This window comes from Danio aesculapii, chromosome 11, assembly GCF_903798145.1.
Source record: "Danio aesculapii chromosome 11, fDanAes4.1, whole genome shotgun sequence".
NCBI lineage: Eukaryota > Metazoa > Chordata > Actinopteri > Cypriniformes > Danionidae > Danio > Danio aesculapii.
Window position 1 is genome coordinate 14,246,872 of NC_079445.1, and position 12,450 is coordinate 14,259,321.

Here is a 12,450-nt window from a genome sequence, read left to right on the forward strand (position 1 = left end):
TTCCTCCGGGTGCTTCGGTTTCCCCACAGTTTAAAGACATGCTGTAAAGTTAAATTGAATAAGCTAAATTGGCTGTAGGTAGTTCATTATGCTGTGGCGACCCCTGATTAATAACGGGACTAAGCCGAAAATACAATTAAAGAATGAAATTGGCCGTAGTGTATGTGTGTGAATGCAAGAGTGTGTGGGTGTTTCCGAGTGTTGGGTTTTGCTGTTTCCCAGTGCTGGAAGGGCATCCGCTGCGTAAAACATATGCTGGATAAGTTGGCAGTACGTTGCACTGTGGTGACCCCTGATTAATAAAGGGATTAAGCCGAAAAGAAAACAAATAAATGAATGAATGAATGAATGTTTCCATTGCTGTGGGCTAAGTGTTATTTATACTCATTGACTTAGTTTATTTTTTCCTACTACGAAAGTCGATGAGTCCCAGTAACCAGCATTCTTCAAAATATCTTATTTTGAGTCCAACAGAAGAAAGCTGCTCATAAAATTTAAAATCACAATATTTTCATTTTTGCATGAACTATCCCATTAACAGAAATGCTATCAAAGCACAAATTTCCATCTCTACAAAAAAATTATACAAAATGTATTTTTATTTTATCTTCACACTGAGGATATTTTTGATTGTAAAAAAACAGTGATTGTTCCTTTAATCATGTCCATCTTTTTAACAAAGGGCCATCCTGGTAGTTTATAAAAAGGCAAGCAACTATGTATAGCCGGTTGATGGTCCTTGTGCTGGAAAAAGGCATGACAGTATCAAGAAGCTTGTGCTGCTTCACCCTGCAGATGAGATGCTCAATGTGGACCCTCAGTTGAGTAATGGATTGAGTGCCCCCCATCTTTCCCACATCCTCATCAGCCTCCATCTGTTCTCTCGTTAATGGGTGAGCTGGTCTGTAAACTCTGCATGGTACACAGTCATCTACAAGAAAATCCTTGTTAACCATGATGGCCATTTCAGGTTTCAGGTACAACACAATCCCAGACTTCTTAAGAACCTCATTGTCACTGACCGACCCTGCATACAAAGATGACACAAAAGTGACTGCACCATGTGGTGCCATGCCAATTAACCCCTTGAAGGTGCAATCATACCCTTCATCTGGGAACAGGTCAGATGATTGTATTCGGCAACAAAGCTCTATACAGTCAATTATCACTTGTGTGTCTGGGTAGTCTTGGAATTCCTTTGGCATTTGAGCCTTGACTGCCTCCTTGGACATCCAAATGTGCACTGATCCGAGAATTGTGTACAGAAAATTGGCCCAGGATGAAATGATTTGACTCACGGTGGTCCAATGGACATTGAATCTGTGGGCCAGATCCCTCTTTGTCAGTCCAACTGAGAGATGGACCATGAAGAGGAAAAACTCATCTATGGGCAGCAAGGACTGAAACTGTTAAAATAACAAAATTTTAAATACAGGTAACATTACATTTTCTTGCCTACAAAATGCAACATGTAACAATGTGATATCAGGGCTCAACAATAGCGACTGCCCGATGGCCCGGGCCCAGTGTGCGAGGCGCTCGGAACAGTAGACAGGATTGTTACTGGCCCGATCTGTGCTGCCTTGTCACAAGTTTAATTTGCCTGCAACTATTTGTCAATTGCATCTAAATACAGTCTTTGAATCGAGAAACAGTTTGTGCTTTTAAGCTTTAATGCTACCTTCTCTGTGATGTCGTAAACACCATATTGCTTTTCAGTTCCTCTTATCTGATTGGATGTTGTGAGCATGTCTTTTTTTTTGTAACTTGGTAAAAACCAGTACCGCAAAGTGAAGGCAACATCAAATTATGAGGCTAAAAGAAGGTCTTGGAAGCAGACATTTACATGGGTACACGTTTCCTTTTTTTTTTTTTTTTTTGGTGGGGCCAGTAGAAAAAAAATCCTTAATGTTGAACCCTGATATAATAAATTAATAATAAATAAAAAAAAAGACTTATTTACAGATGCATTGTTTGATACTTGAACATCACACTTTGTTGCATCTGCCCTTGCTCTGGTTACACGAAGCATGTTGTGGGAGGCAGGCTGAATGATTCTCCAGAACGCCATCAAGTGGTTGTACGTTGCAAATCTGCATGAGATTTGGGACGTTACAGATAATATATAATAAAACATGTAAAACACAGAAATCCCTGTAAGATTAAAAAACAAATAAGCATACCTTTACAAAAATATTTTTACAGCAGTTACAAGCTTTAAAACCACATTTAAGTACCAGCTAAATACATTAAAACTAAATAAAAATATAGCTGACATATTTTATGTAATTTTATTCTATTCTCTTTGTTGTGTACAGCAGGTGAGACTTTAGCCATTTTCAAGAAATTGCAAAAGCATCTTGTTTTCATCAAATCTGGTCTAACACAGTTTATATTCTTTCATACATATTTATTGTATTCTGCTGTATTCTTTAAAACTCTTGAGTTAGATAGTTTCAATTGTCCGAGCCATTTTCAAAATTTTCATCAGTATTTATATCACTAAAAAATGCAAAACACTTTACTTTATCTATTGCATCTTATATTTAGAATTATCCATCCATCATTCTAATCAATTAGATCATACCTCTCTCCTCTTTGTATAGATCACTCTAAATTGGTCCCTATATTTACACAAGGGATCATGGGTAATTGTTTTATGTTTTCTTCCCAAACACATTGCTAAATATAGTGAAATCATATTTGGAGAAAAAAGCTGAGGAAAAACAGACAATTATGAAATTGCCTCCAAAAAGTCCCTCTGGAAAATTTCCAGTGGACAGAAAGATAAAGCAGCTAATGAACTCTGGGTAATGCTGAACAAAGCCTGGCATATCAAATTATTTCAGAAAACTTTAAGACAGTCTCTCCAAACAGTTAAAGTGGTGTCTGGTGCCAAGGACGTTATTTTGTTTCAAAGTAATTTTTCAAAGAAAATTGTGTTGCTAAAAGGAAGCCAATATAATTATAACAAATGAGAAACAGTTAAATATTTGAGAAACACAGATGATCACAATTAATTCAGATTCATGGAGGGAATTTATTTAGGAAAATGTAAGGTTCTTTATGACACCTAAAATAAAATACTTTCAAACTAGAGATCAAAAAAAATGGTGAATGTTGCAGAAAATGTAGAAATGTATTGGCTGATCATTTCCACATACTTTGGGGTTGTCATATTATACACACACCTATTGCCAAGATAAATGCAATAATGGGATTGAATCTGAAATGTAATTTTAAAACCATGAACCTGGGAAATTACCCTTCGAAAATACAAAAAAAAAAGATGCTTTTCTTCTTAATACACTACTAACAACTAGCAAAAGGCCATTACAAAGAAATGGCTCAAGGAAAATCCTCCATCTTTAGGTGAATGGCATGGTTTTGTAAAAGAGGTGTATAATATGAAAATACTTACACCTTCATTGAGACAACAGGCCTATAAAATATCTGCACACTGGGGTAAATGGTTGAGAAGAAATGTACTGTTTTCATTTTATTGTGGTGCTTTTATTTATATATATATATATATATATATATATATATATATATCTGGAGCCTGCTGATTTTTGATACCCAACCCTTAACAAAATTATATATAGCAACCATTAACCATAAATCAGAATGTAAATAAGATTGTATTTGGTGACACTTGTATTGTATGTCTTTTTTGTTTCCATGTTCCTTTGAAAATGTTTTTTTGTTTTGTTTTGTTTTGTTTTGAAAAGAAAAAAAACACGTTGTATTGTTAATCCAATATTTTATTAAAATGTACATACTTTAAATATAAATATTGGCCCTATTTACATCTATAAATGTAAATAGTCGTTGTTTTTACTAATTTTGTATAGGCCTACATTTAACCCCCTAAATAAATAAGACCTAAATAAGTTTTAAATATGGAAATATTCATTACTGGGCAAAAGTCTTGGGCCATCAAAAAATTGATGTGTTAAGAATTAAGAACATTTAAAAATATAATGTAAAATATTAACTTAAAAATATAGCGATTATTACAGTTGTACACCACAAGTTAAAAAAATCTAACATATCCATTTAGGTTTTTTTTTTTTTTTTTTTTTAATGCAAAAATGAGAATATACAATCACAGTACATTCAAAAGAGAATGGAAAGCCAAGGGGAAATCATTAAGCCCTTACCTTGTGTAAAATCTTATGTCTTCATCAGATGCAGCAAATCGCCCCAAACAAAATCTCTGGTGGCCGGAAAACTCCGCAATCTTTCTCTTCAGAACCTCCACTTCATTTCGGAGATCATCAGTCGGATCCACAACCTTATCATTTTGGACCAGAGATGTGCAATAGTAATTATGGTCCTCATGCTGGAAGTCCATAGGCACAAGTTCTTTTTCCTGATCAGTGGAGGAACCTTTCTTTTTCCATAGTCCAAAGCGCTTTTGGCCTGATGTGGAATAGTTGTTCCACCGGAACAACGTGGGCACAGCACCCTTCTTTAGCAGTCTGCGTGCTGTAGGAGACGATGGCTCAATAAAATCATCATTTGTGAAGTGTCGGCCACAAACTCTTGAATTGAGGCTGACTTCAAAAGTCTTTCGCCGAATATTAAGAAGCCACATCTTGCGTGTTACTCTGTCCAAAGGTAACCTATGGAAACTGATCACAGAATTAAACCTTGAGGACATTTTACAAAACGGGACACAGCAATACCGAGAAGATGCACATTCACGACGCAGGTATTTAAAGCTTCTTGAATTCATAACTATTTATTATATAGCCTTTTTATTAACACTTTAACTAATTTACAATCAGACGCACAACGGAAACTCGCATAGACGCTGAGATTCTAGCGGAAATACGTCGACATCAGCCGTACGAGCCGTATTTATATGGCAAGACGTTGTAGCATGAAATGCTCTTCGCTCGTCGAAATTAAAAATCGTCAAAATTACAATTAACAAGAGTTCCTTAAAATACTCGTCGAAATAATAATTGTGATTTGTCAAAATACAATACTACCTGTCTAAAATAGTTTAATAGGTTGTCAAGTTAAGGTTTTGCACATTTTTCCGCCTGCCAAAAGAGGCAGTAAATAGGCGATTAGGTGACACCACGTGGCATCTATAGGACATTACAGATCAAACACTAACTGGTTCAGAACTTTTTTTATATATATAATTTAATTTGTGAATTGTTTACCAAATGTTTTTTTATTGTTATTATGCAAGAAAGTATTACAAAGACACAATGTGAACAAAGAGACAAAAGGGTTACATAAACCTCGGCAAATTATATAAGTTTAAAAGATTTACACTAAGAAAAAGTTTTACATGCAGCATAATCATTAGAGACTTTTAAGGAGTTCACATATACATCAAAATCCTTTCTGAAAATAAAAAGTAAGGGTATTTCTTTTATTTCATTTCATTTCATTCATTTATTGATGTAAAATTTAGCCAGAAAAAGCAATAAATTAATTAATTTTTAATTTACATTGAGATGGGTCTAGGTTTAAGGAGTTACTGAAGAATGCAAATTTTAGGGATATACAGAAGTTTGGAAATAAGAATCTTTTAAAAAATTGAAAGAGTCAATCCAAAACACTTTACAGTAAGTCCACTCAAAAAATAAATGATTTAGTGTTTCTTCATATTAAGTACAAAATTAGCATTTGGGGAAAATATTGCTATTAAATTTAGCTCGTTTACTATTTATTGGGTAGCAATTGTGAATGATTTTGATTGAGACTTTAACAGCTTTATTAGATAATTTTTTTTTTATCTGAAGAAGCTAAAACGGTGTCTCCAAATATATTATTAAAAAAACCTATGCAAACAGGTAAAGAAATCTGAGATCTATTAATGACTGTGTGAATATCTTTGTAAGAGAACTGAGAAGATTTTGGTTAACAAATACGTTTGTGTTGTCAAAAATAAAAGCATCTTAAGAACCTTTAGGGCCAGATTTGACTAAAGGTGGATCAGAGACTGCACAAAAAGGAGGCACACAACGCAACAAAAAATGTAAACCTCCAACTGAGCTAAAAACATAATTAGAATAATTATAGAATAATGGATTTATGATCAGACAGCGGTGAAGGTATGTTTACTAAATGTTCTATTCATCTCTTATATTTATGTGACTTATCAGTATCAGTGTATATTTTTACATTTTAGGCAGTAGATTTAATAGGCTATAAATAAGTAAAACACAATTAGCATGCATGTTTCAATGAATATTATTGAACAAGCTCTTTAAAGGAGGTTAATTGTGAATACCAACAAGGAATCAAATAGTAACAAAAGAAACCATACACAAAGAATCAGCAACAAAAGAAGCCAACACAGTTTTTCCACTTTAATAATAATATTAATATATTTTTGACAAGACAGACATTTGTTTTTTCTCATGAAACCTTTGTGTTCCACCAGAAACCTATTTGTTACAATTTTACATTTTTAGTTTAGATTTTTTTTCCATCTTACAAAACTTTGTTTCATGGGGAATATTAACATTTTGCTTCCAAACACAAAGATTTTCTAAGTAAATAAAAAGTTTCTAGGGGAATATATAGAAAAGTTTTGAGAGCGAAAGTTTAAAAGCATTTTATTTATTTATTTATTTATTTATCTATTTATTTATTTATTTATTTATTCATTCATCACCATGCCCTCTTTGGACTCCTTAGCAGTGAATCAAAACTTTTCATGTAAATGGCACTCATCTCAGATGGCTCCATCTCTCAAGGTTCTGCCACTTAGATAACTGAAAAACAAAATAAGCTGTTATGCATGATCTGAGAAGAATCATCAGATTTGTCAGATTTACTTACATGATCGGGACAGCGCTGATATAACTAATGGCACAGGAGAGGATAAAGCAGAAGCCACTGAACCACCTGAGAGTTAGCGGGTAAATGGAAGTGAAACAGACGTTTGATAAAAGATCGGTTACAGCCAGAAGCAACTGGAGCAGCCCAAAGACTCGGCCTGCCAAGAGACAAAGCAGAAGACGCTTAATATATCAGTTATTTTACATTATAACATTAAGACCTCACAATTATGTTGTTCCTATATATTTTCTTCTTTGCAGTTGTGAGTTTACCATATTGTTGAGGATGCAGGTTCTTGGAGAGCATAGCTCGCAGTGTTGGCATGGGTACGCAGGCAAACATCATGATTCCTCTGGCTGTTTAACAATTAAGAATAAATATACAGTCGAAGTCAGACTTATTAGCCCCCCTTTGAATATTTTTTTTCTTTTTTAAATATTTCCCAAATGATCTTTAACAGAGCAAGGAAATTTTCACAGTATGTCTGATAATATTTTTTCTTCTGGAGAAAGTCTTATTAGTTTTATTTCGGCTAGAATAATAGCAGTTTTTAATTTTTATAAAAAAAGAAAAAAAAATTAAAAAGGGGGCTAATAATTCTGATTTCAACTTTAGCTAAAATAGACCTGGGGTATATTTGTTTTCCCACCACTTCTGATATTAATTGAAAAACCGAAATCTATTAATTAACTATTTTAGGACAACTCTAAAACATGTGACCGAGCGATGGCGGGGTTTGACTGCATCTATCACACAGTGGGTCTACGGAAGGGAACATCTTCCATATTTGTTATTATTTTAATCCCAAAAATAAAAATGAAATGTATGTATATACATATATACAAAATTAAATAAAAAACACAGAAAGCATCAAAGCTTTGAATGGGCAAATGAGGGAAGAGATTTAAGAATGTTTTGTTTGTAGATGAAGAATTTTGCTTACAGTATAAAAAAGTATATAAAATATTTTTATATAATATAAAAACAGTATATATATATATATATATATATATATATATATATATATATATATATATATATATATATATATATATATATAAAAATATATATATATAAATATTATATATATACTGTTTTTATATTATATAAAAATATTTTATATACTTTTTTATACTATATGCAAAATTCTTCATCTACATCATGCTTCCAGTAAGTTAATCTTTGATGCTTTCTGTGTTTTTTTATTTAATTTTGTAATTCCCCTTTCTTTATTTAGTTTTGTTTAGTTTTTCTTTTTATTTCTAATTTGTTACTTATTGTTCTTATCACTTTGTGATTGTATGTACTTATATTCCAGTCTCTAATAGATTACGTCCTGATTTATATTGTACATTTCTTTTTTTCTACATGAAAGTTTTCAAAAATGTCTTTAAGCATGTTGTCTGATGGATATATCAATGTAGTGTCTTTTTCTTTGCACACAATTATTGGTTCTTCAGACACTTTTAAAAATAAACTTCTTTATTGTCATTGTTGCCATTGTTCCTTTGAGTTTTGTTTTTTTCAATCTCTCAAATTTCTTCCCTTCCATTTCTGTCACCTGTTGCAGTTTGAGTCCCTTGCTGCTTTACCAGGAGTTCAAAACACTTGAGTTGGTTTACTTTGCTTGACTTAAAGATTCACCGAAAAAGAAAATTCTGTCATCATTTACTCAACCTATACTTGTTTCAAACTTTTATGAGTTTCTTTCTTCTGCTAAATACAAAAGATGATAATTGGTTTTTCCTATTATTGAAGTCAATTGTTAAGAGGTTTTCAACTTTCTTCAAAATATCTTCTTTCATTTTAACAGAACTAAGAAACTCATAAAGGTTTGGAACCACTTGAGGGGGGAGTTAATAGTGAGTAAATTTTCATTTATGGGTGAACCATCCCTTTATGTGTACTACTTGTATGATAACTTGTGAACATTTCCGAAGAAAACTATTTTTTTACTCCTTACAATTTTATTTAAACTTAAAAAGAACTTATTACTTTATATTTTCCGAAATATAGAATAAAATAATTTATTTGTACTTTTATATAGCTGTTAGCTGTCTGTTTACAGTATTTTGTTATTATATATAATGTTAACATACAGTTAATATTTGATTGTTTTGTTTTTTATAAAACTATTAACAATAAAGAACTTAAAAGTCCCAAAATGAACAATTAAAAGATTAATCGTTAAACACAGGATTGAGTATATGTTTATGTTTGTGTTTTAATTCTCTATTTTCTCTGTCTGCATTAATTCAACAAACATTTTTGTATTCTGTCTGAAATATATTTCTGGCCACCGCATCACATCTGGCTCTTTCAAGGGATACTCTTCAAAAGATTGTTTATATATGCATTATATATCCATAAATTGCAAAGTGAATTCAGAAGTAAAGCTGAAATTAAGTCAGATTTTTGAAGTCTCATCTTCAGATGTGTTATAAATATTGTCATTACTATTGGTAAATTCGAAAGACCCCCCCCCCCACTGACAAACGACCAGAATTTGTCCCATACATGAGCTCATTTGTCCTATTTTGACTGCTATGCCAGCATAAAATGTGAAAATAACTCATCAAAGAATGCTTTAAGACCAAGCGGAATCTGACATAAGTGTCTTCTTTCACTGCTTGATGTTAAATAGAGAATACAGTTTACAAGTAACTTTTATTCTAAATCTTGGACCATATTCTTGAATAAAAAAATGACAAAGAAAAACGAGTGAAGCACCAAAAGGTAATTCTGAAGCATATTAAAGTAAATTTTAATACTAATTAGGCTATTGTTGTTATCTATGAATTTTCAAATATACAAGAGAGACTACAAAAATTGTGAATCTCTACATTGTTGTTATTATTATTATTTTATTATGTTTTAATTTTTTTATTATTCAAATGGCCAAATGCAGGAAAAAGTTAAATGTGCTAGCCAATTTGTTTGACAATAGACTACATTTTTAAATTTAGAACTTTAACAGATTCCTTTATTTTCTTATGATATATAATGTAATAACTTCGTATTTTAAAAATAAAATATAAAGTATTTTTTTTTATATTTCTTTATTCTAAATATTTAGGAATTGTTTTTGGTACATTAAAAATTGGCGTTATGAATCGTTAATGTCGTTAATGAATGTCGTTAAAATGTCACTAAATTGCCATATATAAACCTCAAATGAAAAAATGAGGCGATTAACTGCAAAAAAAGTCTACTTTTCAAGAAAAAAGCACCACCCCTTTCAGCAGGCTGGCTATGGGCCTGTACATATTGGATTCAAGATGTAGATTTTGAAGTACATTTTATGTTCCATTGTTCTGTATTTGAACATTTTATACTGTTTATGACTTAGCATTAAAAGTTGATTGACTATAATTAAAGAAGAATAAAATTTTTTTGACTACATTTGTTACTTTTTACTTTAGAATAAACTGATCAAATGCAAAAAATGTGGTGAATTTGGATGATGGCACTATCCTATTCTGTAGAAAAGACCTGAGGGTTCATCTCATGTCTCCTATATCCAAGTTTGTAAGACAATGAGAACTAAAATTATACACAAACCCAATGTTTAGTTTTTTTTTTTTTTTTGCTTATTTATTTAAAATCCCTCAGGAGTTTACCAAGGTTTCAAACACCTTGGTTGAAAACCCCTGGTCTAGGACACTTATTCATGTATTGCCATTTGTGATGTTCCAATATATATCACCCAGGGCACACATAAAAAAGATTTTTAATTATCTTAAGATCAACTCACCAAGGAAGTAGACCCAGCTTTCCATTGCGAATGCCATGATTGCCATCCCAGTGCAGTTGGACACAATACCAAGAAGAGTAAGGGCTGTGTCCCCCATCACATTGAACAAACTCAAGACCCCTAAGAAGCTACTGAGGTACATGGCGCTGGTGGCGGCCCTGCCATATCCTGCCCACACTGAGTCCCAGCTCAGAGGAGGCTTCAGCACAAACAGCTGGAGCACATTTTCTGCCCCGACCATTCCTAGCATGAACAACACCATGGCTGTCATTAACATGCCTATAGAAACTCGATCCATTGTGTTCCCGCTTTCAGATTCTGGCAGGAGTGGCTCACCCTCAGAGGAGGACAATCTTGAATCAGAGAGGGCGAACACAGAGTACAGTAGTGCAACAGCAGTGATCAGAATGGCTGTCAGGAGGAGAACTGATGGTCCCACCTGGTACAGATATCCAGAAAGAAGACCTCCCACAACCCCTGCAATCCCAAAACAGAAGTCCACGGTGTTGAGTTTAAGAGTGCGTTTTCCCTGCTCCGAGCTCAGAGATGCCAAAGCAGCCACCCCGGCCCAGAACATTGGCCCACCTCCGCTCAATCCATGCAACAAAGATCCCAAGTAAAGAAACTCTAGAGGAACCTCACAGTACATGAAGATGACAAGCATAAACATGCCCAACACTGAACCCATTTGAGAGGACACCAGGAAGACTTTAGGTCCATGATTGTCTGCCATACGACTCAGTGGAATAATGGACAACATTGCCGTCACAGAGGACAACACACTCTGAATAAGAAGAAAGCGTGAGGACATTGCCTGCGCTGCATTGCTGTCTCCTGCTGTTTTCCTTAGCGAATGGTTGTACACGGTCTGTGTAAGGGCCATCTCAAAGAACGATGTCCCCAGTTTATTGATGACAACCACTGGCTCCACTAAAGTCAGAATGGCCTCCATTTAATTGACAGGGTGGAATCTTGAGACTGATTTTTGAATCTTTAAGTAAAAAAAAAGAAGTAGTTAAGAATATATATATATATATATATATATATATATATATATATATAGCCATCCCAGTTGTAAAAGCAACAAATAATAACTTGACTTCTAGTTGATCATTGATTCATACATTCAGAATGGGGGCATTGCGAGAGATCTGCAGAATGGATGGCAACATCAACAGCCTGATGTATCAAGACATTTGTGCTGCCCATTACATTACAAACCACAGGAAAAGGGGAAATTCTTCAGCAGGATAGCACTCCTTTTCATACTTCAGCCTTCACATCAAAGTTCCTGAAAGTAAAGAAGGTCAAGGTGATCCAGGATTGGCCAGCCCAGTCACCAGATATGAACATTATTGAGCAGTTCTGGGGTAAGATGGGCATTGAAGATGAATCCAAAGAATCTTGATGAACTCTGGGAGTCCTGCAAGAACGCTTTCTTTAAGTCATTGCAAAGATGTATGGACGCAGCTCATGGGAGTCATGCACAATAATAATTCTTTTTCCACAGCACCTATTCTATATTGTACATTATTTCTGTTAAGTGCCACGACTTTTGCCTAAGCAAAGTCAGACCTTATTGTCCTAATTAAATAATTAAAAATCAAGGCATGGTCATATTTTATTTTGGTAAAATAAGCGTAATCTAGAGGCCTTTGCCTTTCATTTAAGCCACGTTACCAAATGATCAACTAGAAGTCAAGTTATTATTTGTTGTGTATATATATATATATATATATATATATATATATATATATATATATATATATATATATATATATATATATATATATACATATATACACACACACACACACACACACACACACACACACACACACACACACACACACACACACACACACACAGTTGAATGTAATAGC

General features: G+C 33.4%; 2 protein-coding genes across 2 annotated transcripts; both read right to left on the reverse strand.

The window, feature by feature from the left end:
- Positions 1-393: 393 nt before the first annotated feature.
- si:ch211-262i1.5 (uncharacterized) lies at positions 394-4,823 on the reverse strand. Its single transcript, XM_056468147.1, has 3 exons — positions 4,164-4,823; positions 1,964-2,093; positions 394-1,406 (listed from the first exon to the last, which is right to left on the reverse strand). The coding sequence occupies exons 1-3, from the start codon at positions 4,739-4,741 to the stop codon at positions 660-662; spliced, it is 1,455 nt and encodes a 484-aa protein (XP_056324122.1). The 5' UTR covers positions 4,742-4,823; the 3' UTR covers positions 394-659.
- A 1,831-nt stretch (positions 4,824-6,654) lies between these two features.
- Positions 6,655-11,519, reverse strand: si:ch211-262i1.4 (thymic stromal cotransporter homolog). The gene is made up of 4 exons (XM_056468857.1): positions 10,568-11,519; positions 7,086-7,169; positions 6,814-6,970; positions 6,655-6,746 (listed from the first exon to the last, which is right to left on the reverse strand). Exons 1-4 carry the CDS (start codon positions 11,517-11,519, stop codon positions 6,707-6,709), a joined length of 1,233 nt encoding a protein of 410 aa, XP_056324832.1. The 3' UTR covers positions 6,655-6,706.
- Between the last annotated feature and the right edge of the window lie 931 nt (positions 11,520-12,450).